Raw genomic sequence first — 14,236 nt, 5'->3', positions numbered from 1 at the left:
AGGGAAGGGGAGAAGGGTCATGGAAAAGAGACATAGCTGAGCTTACTCTTTTCCCAGCTGGGGGTGGGAAAAGAGATTTGATTACCTAGTGAAGATTGGTTTGTAACCTAAAGTGACTGTAGGACTTTGTTACTTAGCACTGGCTAGAAGAATCGTGTGGGCCTGCTGAGTGGTCATCCAGTGCCAGGGGAACATTTTCTCCCTGCATACATTTTAAGAGGATAGCTGAGACAAAAATAAAGTTATATTTGATTATATCCTGCAGTTAGTGCATGTTCAGTGGACATAAAAATTCTGTAAAAATGTTCACGTTTGGCATTGCAGTAGTCCGACATCTATGGTAATGCATTAAGCCTTGTTTTTATTCTTGAAAAGTGCCTTGACTTATGTGAGCATTACATACAATGCAAGTATATGTTCTTAGATTTCTTTTTTTTTGGCCGAACCACACGGAATGCGGGATCCTAGTTTCCTGACCTGGGATCGAACCTGTGCCCCCTGCAGTGGAAATGCGGAGTCCTAACCACTGGACCTCCAGGGAATTCCACTCTTGGATTTCTTAATGTGGGCTCCTATTTAGTGTTGGTGTTTCACTTAATTGTAAAAGCACCTTTATCCAAAAATAAACGTTAGGATGCTATTCTTCTAGTCTGCCTAGGTTGTTTAGATTGTTTCATAAACAGGATAGATGACTAAACTTTTTTTGAATAAGATTAAATTATTATAAATCAGTGACATTTTTATATAACATAGACTAAAAAATTTGCACTTCTCCTTGAGCAAGCCCATACTAAACAGCTCTGCACATCTGGGGTTGAGGTTGTGCTAGTTCATCTGGCCAATCGCCTCTCTACTGTCCACTTCTGAATTCCCCCACCAACACCTAAGCCAAGACTGCATTTTTTGTACAGTCTCTTCATTGTGTGTGTGTGTGTGTTTTATTGAAGTGTAGTTGATTTACAGTGTTGTACCAATCTCTGCTGTACAGCAAAGTGACTCAGTTATACACATATAGACATTCTTTTTTTGTATATTCTTTTCCATTTATGGTTTATCACAGGATATTGAATATAGTTCCCTGTGCTATACATTAGGACCTTGTTGTTTATCCATTCTAAACTAAATGTAATAGTTTGCGTCTACCAACCCCAAACTCCCAGTCAATCCCTCTCCCTTTTCCCTCCTCCTTGGCAACCACAAGTCTGCTTTCTATGTCTATGAGTCTGTTTCTGTTTTGTAGATAGGTTCATTTGTGCCATATTTTAGATTCCACATATAAGTGATATCATATGGTATTTGTCTTTCTCTTTCTGACTTACTTCACTTAGTATAATAATCTCTATTTGCATCCCATTGTGTTTTGTTTTAAGATCATAGTCTCCTTTCTGGTAAGGGAAGAAAGGAAAGAGAATTATGGCTGATTAAAATATACATAATTTAAAAAATAATTTAAAAGGTAAGAAGGCAAAGAATTAAATGAAATTGTTAGTCTGGTGAAGATCCATTTGGACCACATTATTAAGAAATGGTCTTTAGTCCAGGATCTGGACTGAATTCCTTTGATGAGGAAATAGAGTAATATACTAGTAGACTGTCAGAGCTGGATGGAGCGCTGGAGATCATCTGTTTCATTTTATAAGACAATTTGTTGTTGTTGTTAAAACTCTGAATTATTAATTGTTCCTGTGCTAGATGCAGTGGTTTAGATACATTTTCTGTAATCCTTAGTAATTCTGGAAAAGTCTGTGTTCAATTCCCTTTCAAGATGAGAAAACAGACTCAGAGGAAGTGACCTGCTGAAGGATATATTGTAGTTACAGAGCTGGGGGATTTGGACCCAGGTCTGTTTGTTTTATAGCTCATGTTCACTTAGGCCCCACTAGTTTATATACTTTTTAAGAATTTACAGATTTTATATCCTATAAGATCACTCATTTCTTGGGCACAAATTTATGATCATTTGTACTCAGTATGTTTCTCTTTTTGGCTTTCCTTTTGCTTTGGTCTTTACAGATCAGAACAGGAAATTATGACCTGATTCTTAAATCTTTTCTATTGTGAAAGATAGCATACTTTCAGAAAAGAAGGTAAAATGTATGTATGGTTTTATAAATAAAGTGAATACACAGTAACTGTTATCCAGGTCAGCAAACAGCCTACCTGTGTACGACGTGATTCCTTTAACAAAAGCACAAAGCCCAGACTCTAGGCAAATGTTCAGTTCTTATCTACTGGGTACAGATGATTATAATTCCTTTTTCTCCCCTGAGTTTCACCACTGTATTGAGTTCGGTGGTCATCATTTCTTTGCAGTTTCATCACCTAGGCATGCGTTCCTAAACGTATCTCAATTTTTTGAAATAAATTTCTTTCCATAGATTTGAAGTTGTTTAAAATTAACTATAGATATCAGGATATAGATTAATCGTGTGTAGGTCACAGGAGAATGTTTGATTTATTTAAGAATACAAACTTTTCAAGAGTTCCATTAAACACAAATAATTGCTTTGCTAATTATAATTAGTATTGGTCAATCCTTTGATCTGTGATTCAAATTTGTTACTTATTCCAACTTCCCCCCATTCATCAATCTGGGTAATATCTTTTCTGCATTAATACTTTTCTGAATATGTATTATATCTTATTAGGTAAGGACGAATAGAATTTACCATGTCATAACATCCCTTTTTTTCCTCTTTTACAGCATGGGTAAGTTCTCTCTCCATGGGGATGATTTTCTTCTGCTGCCCAATCGTCAGCGTCTTCACAGACGTGTTTGGTTGCCGGAGAACAGCTGTCGTGGGTGCTGCTGTTGGATTTGTTGGACTCGTGTCAAGTTCTTTTGTAAGGTAAGGACTTGGCTTCTTCATGTCGCTTTTCAAAAACTGTTAGCTACCTTAAAGATTTCCTTTCAGAAACTTCGCAGTTTACAAGGAAAAATCCTCCATTTCAGTGCTTAAACTGTAAGCAGTGTCACTTACGCATTGCTGTCTACAGCAGCAAATCAGAGCTTGTGAATTTGAATGCTTTTGCTTGCAGTGCCTCAGAGTTAGATGTCAGTCAGGATACATATGTTCTCTGGAGCCAAGAAAAAATGTTTCTCCTTTTGTTTTTTCCATTCATAGAAAAATCTTAACTCCTAACAGTAAGTTGTCTAAAACAATGGGCTTAGTTTAAGGTCAGCTCAGTCTGAGCACCAAAGGGTACAAGAAGTAGTATTTTGAAGTGCTTGCTCATAGGCTTGATATGAAATATTTTTATTAATGAAATCCAGACTTTGCTATTTATTTCAACCCAGGTAGAGAATTCCTGCCTGCATTGTTTTTTTGTTTTATTTTATTTAATTTTTTTTTGAATTTTATTTATTTTTTTATATAGCAGGTTCTTATTAGTTATCCATTTTATACTTATTAGTGTATACATGTCAATCCCAATCTCCCAATTCATCACACCACCACCCTGCCCCCCGCCACTCTCCCCCACTGGTGTCCATACGTTTGTTCTCTGCATCTACATCTCTGCCCTGCAGACTGGTTCATGTGTACCGTTTTTCTAGGTTCCACATATATGCGTTAATATACGATATTTGTTTTTCTCTTTCTCACTTACTTTACTCTGTATGACAGTCTCTAGATCCATCCACATCTCTACAAATGACCCAATTTCGTTCCTTTTTATGGCTGAGTAATATTCCATTGTATATATGTACCACATCTTCTTTATCCATTCGTCTGTCGATGGGCATTTAGGTTGCTTCCATGACCTGGCTATTGTAAATAGTGCTGCAATGAACATTGGGGTGCATGTGTCTTTTTGAATTACGGTTTTCTCTGGGTATATGCCCAGTAGTGGGATTGCTGGGTCATATGGTAATTCTGTCTTTAGTTTTTTAAGGAACCTCCGTACTGTTCTCCATAGTGGCTGTATCAATTTACATTCCCACCAACAGTGCAAGAAGGTTCCCTTTTTTCCACACCCTCTCCAGCATTTGTTGTTGGTAGATTTTCTGATGACGCCCATTCTGACTGGTGTGAGGTTATACCTCATTGTGGTTTTGATTTGCATTTCTCTAATAATTAGTGATGTTGAGTAGCTTTTCATGTGCTTCTTGGCCATCTGTGTGTCTTCTTTGGAGAAATGTCTGTTTAGGTCTTCTGCCCATTTTTTTTTTTTTTTTTTTTTTTTATTTATATTTATTTTTTTTTGGCTGTGTTGGATCTTCGTTTTCTGTGAGAGGGCTTTCTCCAGTTGCGGCGAGCGGGGGCCACTCTTCATCGCGGTGCGCGGGCCTCTCACCGTCGCGGCCTCTCCCGTTGCGGAGCACAGGCTCCAGACGCGCAAGCTCAGTAATTGTGGCTCACGGGTTTAGTCGCTCCGCGGCATGTGGGATCTTCCCAGACCAGGGCTCGAACCCGTGTCCCCTGCATTGGCAGGCAGATTCTCAACCACTGCGCCACCAGGGAAGCCCCTTCTGCCCATTTTTTGATTGGGTTGTTTGTTTTTTAAATATTGAACTGCATGAGCTATTTATATATTTTAGAGATTAACCCTTGGTCAGTTGATTCGTTTGCAAATATTTTCTCTCATTCTGAGGGTTGTCGTGTCGTCTTGTTTGTAGTTTCCTTTGCTTTGCAAAAGCTTTGAAGTTTCATTAGGTCCCATTTGTTTATTTTTGTTTTTATTTCCATTACTCTAGGAGGTAGATCAAAAAAGATCTTGCTGTGATGTATGTCAAAGAGTGTTCTTCCTATGTTTTCCCCTAAGAGTTTTATAGTGTCTGATCTTACATTTAGGTCTTTAATCCTTTTGACTTTATTTTTGTGTATGGTGTCAGGGAGTGTTCTAATTTCATTCTTTTACATATAGCTGTCCAGTTTTCCCAGCACCACTTATTGAAGAGACTGTCTTTTCTCCATTGTATATCCTTGCCTCCTTTGTCATAGATTAGTTGACCATAGGTGCGTGGGTTTATCTCTGGGCTTTCTATCCTGTGCCATTGATCTATATTTCTGTTTTTGTGCCAGTACCATACTTTCTTGATTACTGTAGCTTTTGTAGTATAGTCTGAAGTCAGGGAGTCTGATTCCTCCAGCTCCGTTTTTCTTTCTCAAGATTGCTTTGGCTATTCAGGGTCTTTTGTGTTTCCATACAAATTGTGAAATTTTTTGTTCTAGTTCTGTGAAAAACGCCATTGGTAGTTTGATACGGATTGCATTGAATCTGTAGATTGCTTTGGGTAGTATAGTCATTTTCACAATGTTGATCCTTCCAAACCAAGAACATGGTATATCTCTCCATCTGTTGGTATCATCTTTAATTTCTTTCATCAGTGTCTTCTAGTTTTCTGCATACAGGTCTTTTGTCACCTTAGGTAGGTTTTTCCTAGGTATTTTATTCTTTTTGTTGCAGTGGTAAATGGGAGTGTTTCCTTAATTTCTCTTTCAGATTTTTCATCATTAGTGTATAGGAATGCAAGAGATTTCTGTGCATTAATTCTGTATCCCGCTATTCTACCAAATTCACTGATTAGCTTCTAGTCGTTTTCTGGTGGCATCTTTAGGATTCTCTACGTATAGTATCAAGTCATCTGTAAACAGTGACTGTTTTACTTCTTCTTTTCCAGTTTGTATTCCTTTTATTTCTTTTTCTTCTCTGATTGCTGTGGCTAAGACTTCCAAAACTATGTTGAATAATAGCGGCGAGAATGGACATCCTTGTCTTGTTCCTGATCTTAGAAGAAATGCTTTCAGTTTTTCACCATTGAGAACGATGTTTGCTGTGGGTTTGTCGTATATGGCCTTTATTATGTTGAGGTAGGTTCCCTCTATGCCCACTTTCTGGAGAGTTTTTATCATAAATGGGTGTTGAATTTTGTCAAAAGCTTTTTCTGCATCTATTGAGATGATCATATGGTTTTTATTCTTCAGTTTGTTAATATGGTGTATCACATTGATTGATTTTCGTATATTGAAGAATCCTTGCATCCCTGGGATAAATCCGACTTGATCACGGTGTATGATCCTTTTAATGTGTTGTTGGATTCTGTTTGCTACTCTTTTGTTGAGAATTGTTGCGTCTATATTCATCAGTGATACTAGTCTGTAATTTTCTTTTTTTGTAGTATCTTTGTCTGGTTTTGGTATCAGGGTGCTGGTGGCCTCATAGAATGAGTTTGGGAGTGTTCCTTCCTCTGCAATATTTTGGAAGAGTTTGAGAAGGATAGGTGTTAGCTCTTCTCTAAATGTTTGATAGAATTTACCGGTGAAGCCATCTGGTCCTGCACTTTTGTTTGTTGGAAGATTTTTAATCACAGTTTCAATTTCCTTACTTGTGAGTGGTCTGTTCATATCTTCTGTTTCTTCTTGCTTCAGTCTTGGAAGGTTTAACCTTTCTAAGAATTTGTCCATTTCTTCCAGGTTGTCCATTTTATTGGCACAGAGTTGCTTGTAGCAGTCTCTTAGGATGCTTTGTATTTCTGTGGTGTCTGTTGTTAAATTCTCCTATTTCATTTCTAATTTTATTGATTTGAGTCCTCTCCCTCTTTTTCTTGGTGTGTCTGGCTAAAGGTTTATCAATTTTCTTTATCTTCTCAAAGAACCAGCTTTTAGTTTTATTGATCTTTGCTGTTGTTTTCTTTGTTTCTATTTCATTTATTTCTGCTCTGATATTTATGATTTCTTTCCGTCTACTAACTTTGGATTTTGTTTGCTCTTTCTCTAGTTCTTTTACGTATAAGGTTAGATTGTTTATTTGAGATTTTTCTTGTTTCTTGAGGTAGGCTTGTATTGCTATAAACTTCCCTCTTAGAACTGCTTTTGCTGCATCCCATAGGTTTTGGATCATCGTGTTTTCATTGTCATTTGTCTCTAGGTATTTTTTGATTTCCTCTTTGATGTCTTCAGTGATCTCTTGGTTATTTAGTAACGTATTGTTTAGCCTCCCTGTGTTTGTGTTTTTTACGTTTTTTTTCCCTGTAATTGATTTCTAATCTCATAGCGTTGTGGTCAGAAAAGATGCTTGATATGATTTCAATGTTCTTAAATTTACTGAGGCTTGATTTGTGACCCAAGATGTGATCTATCCTGGAGAATGTTGCGTGTGCACTTGAGAAGATAGTGTAATCTGCTGTTTTTGGATGGAATGTCCTATAAATATCAATAAAATCTATCTGGTCTATTGTGTCATTTAAAGCTTGTGTTTCCTTATTAATTTTCTGTTTGGATGATCTGTCTGTTGGTGTAAGTGAGGTGTTAAAAGTCCCCCACTATTATTGTGTTACTGTCGATTTCCTCTTTTATAGCTGATGACAGTTGTCATATATATTGAGGTGCTCCTATGTTGGGTGCATAAATATTTACAATTGTTATATCTTCTTCTTGGATAGATCCCTTGATCATTATGTGGTGTCCTTCCTTGTCTCTTGTAACATTCTTTATTTTAAAGTCTATTTTATCTGATATGAGTATTGCTACTCCAGCTTTCTTTTGATTTCCATTTGCATTGAATATCTTTTTCTATCCCCTCACTTTCAGTCTGAATGTGTCCCTAGGTCTGAAGTGGGTCTCTTGTAGACAGCATATATATGGGTCTTGTTTTTGTATCCATTCAGTGAGCCTGTGTCTTTTGGTTGGAGCATTTAATCCATTCACATTTAAGGTAATTATTGATATGCATGTTCCTATGACCATTTTCTTAATTGTTTTGGGTTTGTTTTTGTAGGTCCTTCTCTTGTGTTTCCCACTTTGAGAAGTTCCTTTAGCATTTGTTGTAGAGCTGGTTTGGTGGTGCTGAATTCTCTTAGCTTTGGCTTGTCTGTAAACCTTTTGACTTCTCCATCGAATCTGAATGACATCCTTTTTGGGTAGAGTAATCTTTGTTGTAGGTTCTTCCCTTTTATCACTTTAAATATATCATGCCACTGCCTTCTGGCTTGTAGAGTTTCTGCTGAGAAATCAGCTGTTAACCTTCTGGAAGTTCCCTTGTATGTTATTTGTCACTTTTCCCTTGTTGCTTTCAATAATTTTTCTTTGTCTTTAATTTTTGTCAGCTTGATTACTATGTGTCTCGGCGTGTTTCTCCTTGGGTTTATCTTGCCTGGGACTCTTTTTAAAAAAAGAACAATGCTGAAATTTAAAAAGATCATGACAAAATGAAGTGGTCAAATGCAGCTTAAAATAAAACTTCCTATCAACACACTTTTCCCTGTGTCTATTAAAAGCTGTAGTGCACTGCAGAGGAACTAAGTGCAAAGAGCTGGTGGGCACATTACCATAGAAGCACCTCTCCCTCCAGCTCCAGTTCTACCCATAAATCCCCTTTCATTATCAGAATAATCCCCACTTAGTGAAACACTGGTTTAATAGGTAGGTCTGGCTAACAGGAGGTGATTAACAAGAAAAACCTTAAGATGATTTTCATCCTGTCTCTACTTCAGTAGTTTATTTTCATCCTGTGCCTTTCTCTTCCCTAGCTATCTTCGTGCTCTAGTTGAAAAGCATTATCGTGGTTATTAGAAAAAAAAAATCAAACTTATGTTGCTTGCCATGTTTATTTTTTTTAATTTATTTTATTTATTTTATTTTTGGCTGCTTGGGTTTTCGTTGTTGCTGTGGGCTTTCTCTAGTAGCGGTGAGTGGGCTCGTTGCGGTGTGCGGGCTTCTCATTGCGGTGGCTTCTCTTGTTACGGAGCATGGGCTCTAGGCACGTGGGCTTCAGTAGTTGTGGCATGCGGGCTCAGTAGTTATGGCTCATGGGCTCTGGAGCACAGGCTCAGTAGTTGTGGCACATGGGCTTAGTTGCTCCGCAGCATGTGGGATCTTCCTTGACCAGGGCTGGAACCCGTGTCCCCTGCATTGGCAGGTGGATTCTTAACCACTGTGCCAGCAGGGAAGCCCCTACCCTGTTTATTTTTATTTTCTATTTTATTTTTTTGTTCCTGTAATCTTTATTTATTTATTTGTTTATTTATTTTGGTCGAACCACGCAACATATAGGATCTTAGTTCCCCAACCAGAGATCAAACCCAGGCCCTCTGCAGTGGAAGCATGGCATCCTAACCACTGGACCACCAGGGAACTCCCTCCCTGTTTATTTTTAAATATTCAGGCTTTAGTCAACAGAATCCTTGGTTTGCTAATTTTACCCCCATTCTTCCCACACATACCCCTTCCTGAACTCTAAAGTAAGCCTCTTTCTTTCACCTAACTTAGATATTTTATTTGGATTCTAAACAATTATTTTAATTTTTTGTTAGAAAATAAATATTCCACCTTTAAAGTGCCTTTGTGGTTTGTTTTTTTTTTCCAAAGTTTTTTTTTAAAGAAACAAAAACCAGTTTTGTTTGGAATAAGATTCTGCTTAGGTAGTTCTGTGAGATCATTTACTTTTAGTTCTTCTTTATCAGTAATACAGCATTGTATGATAACCACCTTGTCAGATACCCACTTGGTCTGGAAGCTTCCAGGTACCCATTGTCAGTGATCTTAGCGCTTGCTGAAGTATTAACACTCAGGCTTTGGTGAAGAGAGAAACTAAGAGATAGAAAATCCATGTAACTTATTACCTGATTTGGTAGACAAAACACATATACACAAACCTGCTTATAGCAAGCAGTGTTTCTCAAACATTTTTGACCATTGAGAAATAAAAATTATGAAATGTATTTTACATTGTGACCTAGTTCTTTCTTTTTCCCTCCCCCATCCCCACCCCTAACTAAAACAAAATGTCTTGAAGCCATCTTTACCTTACTATATGTAATGTTGTCATGTTTTCTATTCAGTTTCATTATTTAACCCCCCACTGACCAAAAGCTACCAAACTTTCAGAACAATACATAGGCGCAAGGGGGAGACGTAGTGTAAATTCCAAGTGTCGAACAGTGGACCAGCCCTCTTTTCCTCTAGTTCAAGTTCTGCCTTTTTAGGAAAGCCTTCTCTAGCAACCCCAGGTTGCATCAGTGTGTCTTCTTTGAATCTTTTTTCCACACATACTTGATATCTTACTGATTTACACTGTACAGATTCAGTTGTCATACTTCAATAGTTTGAACCATCTGTTACAAAGGTGAAAATTTAGAAGTAAAAAAGGTTCCAGCAGCAGTGAAAATGCCATTACAAAGCTTATGTGCTTTACTCTGTGGGAGAGATACAAAGTTAATCTTACCCAGCACTCTCTATTTAAATGTTGTGCAAAAGAATGTCTGTGATTTATGTCAGTGGCTCTCTGGTTTTCCAACTGACAGCTTTATAATAATGTGGTATAATTGTATAGATATTGGTGTTCATGATGATACTTTGCTGTCAATACTATTTTTAATATACACTTTGAAGAAGGCAGAGAAATGTATTTAGATTTAGATTTTTCCTTTAAAAATGTTAAATAAAAATAAATTAGCACCTTAAGAAGTTGCAGTTACCTGGAAAACTACTTAGGTGGAAAAACTGATGCAGAATGAATGAAGTATTATTTATATTTTGTTCTATATTCTTATTATTTGGGGTAGATGTCTTGTTTCACTAAGCAGACTAGAAGTAAGGCATAACCACATTTTAAATATTTTTTTCACCGAGTATCTGGAACATAGTAGCTGTTAAATATATGTTTATCGAATAAAGAGTGGAGTTTCAATAAAGGGTGATCAGAGTGAGGTAAGGTTAATCTGGGAGAGTCTGGGAGTGGCTCTTGAGCCTGATTTGAAGATGGTTCTAACTGTGAATTCATAGAGGGGGAAAGGGCATCTCAGGGAGAGAGGATTGCCAACCTGCCTTAATTTTATCAGATTCTAGAATTCCTTGTGATTACCTCAGCATATTGCTAGGCTAGAATTATTGTCCAAAATTTAATTATTAACTAACTTTATCTATCTTAGTTTCTAATAAATAGCTTGCCTTTACTACTGATAAACAGCCTTTTGAATTGAACTTTTCAAAAGAAAAAAAACTTGAGTTTTCTTTCACTCCTTACCTTAATTGTTTCAAAGTATGTAATGCTGTATGTTCCTTTACTGTTTTGTTTTGTTTTTTTACTTCCTTCCATCTGCAGCCTCCTCTTGCTTCAGCCCTCTCTTTCTTTTTCTTTTTTTTTTTGCCCCACCGTGAGGCTTGTGGGATCTTAGTTCCCTGACCAGAGATCGAACTCAGGCCTTCGGCAGTGAGAACGAAGAGTCGTAACCACTGGGCCGCCAGGGAATTCCCTATGTTCATTTACATTTATAAGAAGTGTATAATTAAGTTATTTGGTTAAAATAAAGAATTCTTAATCCTTTATTGTGTTTTTGAGACATACACGGCCCTAAAGCTTACAAAGTGGGATCACTAGTGAACACACTTCATTTAGTATTCCTGCAATCAGAATATGATTTCTCCTTATCTTGCACAATACCAAGAACAGTGCAGTACAGGGCGAAGGTTGGTCTGCAGCCCTTAGGCCAGCAAAATGCAACAGAACTGCTCCCCTGTGCAAACGTTTGTGACATAACCTTGTGGAGAAAATATCAGATACAGCCTTTTCTTTGAGTAGATTGCTTAGTAAGTGCCTGGGAAAACTCCATTGAAAAAGTGAGCTTTCTTAGTTAAATTATACTTTTTAAAAACTTTTATCAAGACTAGTTTTTTTTAATTTTTTATTTTAATCATTGTCAGTTTTACTGAGGCCCTTCCTGGCACTGTCCTTTGTTTCTGAGTTGCGGAGAACACAACAGTTTTTACCCAATGGTGCATGGTTTGCCTGAAATCCATAGAAAGAGAAGGAGGAATCAAATCACTGATGACCTTAACGGTCATTTTTTCACATCCTCAAGGCATTTTTTTATTACACGTTCACATTAAATTAAACTATTTCAGCGTTGTATTCTTGACTTACTAAGTTTTTCACCTCTGTTTTTGGTTAATTTTTATTTGTAGAAAATATTTTGATTAACTGAAACCCAGTTTTACAATAAGGTTTTATTCTACCAAGCACGTGATAAAAATAATGAAAGCTGCTTTCCATCTTTTTCGTCTTTACACAGCTCCATCGAGCCTCTGTACCTGACCTATGGAATCATATTTGCCTGTGGCTGCTCCTTTGCCTACCAGCCTTCATTGGTCATTTTGGGACACTATTTCAAGAAACGCCTTGGACTGGTGAACGGCATTGTCACCGCTGGCAGCAGTATCTTCACAATTCTGCTGCCTTTCCTTTTAAGGGTACTGACTGACAGCGTGGGCCTCTTTTATACCCTGAGGGTCCTCTGCATCTTCATGTTTGTTCTCTTTCTGGCTGGCTTTACTTACCGACCTCTTGCTTCCAGTGCCAAAGATAAAGACAGTGGAACCAAAGGAGGCAACAGATTCTCCCTCTTTTCCAGGAGAAAGTTCAGTCCTCCAAAAAAAATTTTCAATTTTGCCATCTTCAAGGTGACAGCATATGCAGTGTGGGCAGTTGGAATACCACTTGCACTTTTTGGATACTTTGTGCCTTATGTTCACTTGGTAAGTATACTTCTCTGGCTTTGCTGGTAACGGATATTATTATTTCATACAGAAAAACTTCTTAGAAGAGCAATAGAGATCAGGTTGAAGTTGGCCTTAAGTATTATCTTGTTTGTAATTCAGGGGCTCTTGAAATTCAAGGTCTCCTAAGACAAGGTCATCACATCTATCAGATCATTAAACAGATAATATGTTTCATGGTGTGCTTTGGTATTTTTAAAAATCGCCAAACCTACACAAACAAAAACAGGTTCTTTAAAAAAAAAAAAAAAAAAGACTAAAATGTTGGAACAAATGTCATCAATACAAAAAATTTGATAGGTCACTTTTTCTTCAAGTGGCTTACAAATCATAATCAGGGACAAAGATGGTGCAATGATTCTGTCAACATCAATAAATTATTTTTCAACAGAAGGGTACAAAAATTAAGTAAATAGTAAAAGCCAACGGCCTTGACACAAAGAAACATTTTGTCTACTTGTGGGACACTTCTGAGAAAATGGAAATTCTACTCAGAGGATTATTTGAGAAATGTTAGCAAGTTCCAGATGATGGGAGAGAGCAAGGGTTTCGTAGGAAATTAGGATTTCAAGTGCTCAAGCACTTTATTATCATTATTATTATTATTTTTGTTTGATAGGTAAGAAATGGATTTATTTAGAGAGAAACACATTCCACAGAGTGTGGGCCATCTCAGAAGGCGAGAGCGGCCAGCCTCAAGCACTTTATATTGTTTGTTTATATTGCAAAGGCAAATTTTGGCCTCTTTATAATGAAATAAGAGTAAGCAGTGTCTAAAGTATTTGCCCCTGGCAGAATTTCCTCAAAAATGCTTATTATTATGTTTCTTCCTTTTTTCTTACTGTTATGACTGAAAATGTATGTACAGTTCAACATAGTTGATAAATGATAAACAAAAATGGTAGTGGGATAAGTTTTTCTTTTGTGTGTATACTGTGTGTGTGACTTGAAGCCTTTCTAGCTTTCAGTCTACTTTTGGACATTTGTGCAATTTTTCTTTAGTTAAAGTTCTGGTGCAAGTTGGCAATATAGTTCAGAGAATTACTGGGGTCAAGGGGTCAGCTAGTAAACTACATCATCAGTCCTTTGTGGGTTCCTATGCTTAGTTCAGAAAGGAATTAGGTCAAGGAAACCCAAAGAGGGGTGGTAGGCATGTCCTGTATCTAAGATAATTTTGAATTCTCAATTCTCCTTATTTTCTTTTTGCCATAGGTACTGAGAAAGCAGCTGGGATGACCAGTGGGGAGACAAGGAGAGGACTAGTTTTAGTACTCTGAGCCACATGGCATTTTGCAGAGACTGAGATACTAGGTAAAATGACCTAGTATGTGACGCTTGTCACATATGAAGTCTCTGGCTACATCTTGATCTGATAATCCATTTTCACACTTTTAGGAAGGCTGAACCATTTGAAGATATTTTTTAAAAAAATATATAGATCCATTGTGGAAAGATCAACTTTACCAGTTACCTCTTCCATAGCTCTGTAGATAAGAAAGTGTTTGTTGTGTCCTTCTCAGAGACAAGTAGATTTTTTATTTTTCTTTTTTTTTAAATGCCTGCTGTTTTTTCTTTTTTTTTTTTTGGCCACGCCCTGAGGCTTGAGGGATCTTAGTTCCCCAACCAGGGATTGAACCCAGGCCCTTGGCAGTGAAAGCCTGGAGTGCTAACCACTGGACCCCCAGGGAATTCCTGAGTAGATTTTTATTTTCTTATTTTATAGTTCTTTTCATTTTTTTAAT

General features: G+C 37.2%; 1 protein-coding gene across 1 annotated transcript in view; it reads left to right on the top strand.

Moving 5' to 3' along the window:
- The window catches only part of SLC16A10 (solute carrier family 16 member 10), a 134,394-nt gene that overhangs the window by 80,648 nt on the left and 39,510 nt on the right, over nucleotides 1-14,236 (top strand). Inside the window, exons 2-3 of the mRNA XM_057528046.1 lie at nucleotides 2,705-2,849; nucleotides 12,011-12,473. Coding sequence (XP_057384029.1) covers nucleotides 2,705-2,849; nucleotides 12,011-12,473 — 608 coding nt within the window. The remainder of the gene's footprint in view (nucleotides 1-2,704; nucleotides 2,850-12,010; nucleotides 12,474-14,236) is intronic.

The sequence above is a fragment of the Balaenoptera acutorostrata genome, chromosome 14 (genome assembly GCF_949987535.1).
Source record: "Balaenoptera acutorostrata chromosome 14, mBalAcu1.1, whole genome shotgun sequence".
Lineage (NCBI taxonomy): Eukaryota > Metazoa > Chordata > Mammalia > Artiodactyla > Balaenopteridae > Balaenoptera > Balaenoptera acutorostrata.
This window is presented reverse-complemented; position numbering and strand designations above follow the sequence as displayed.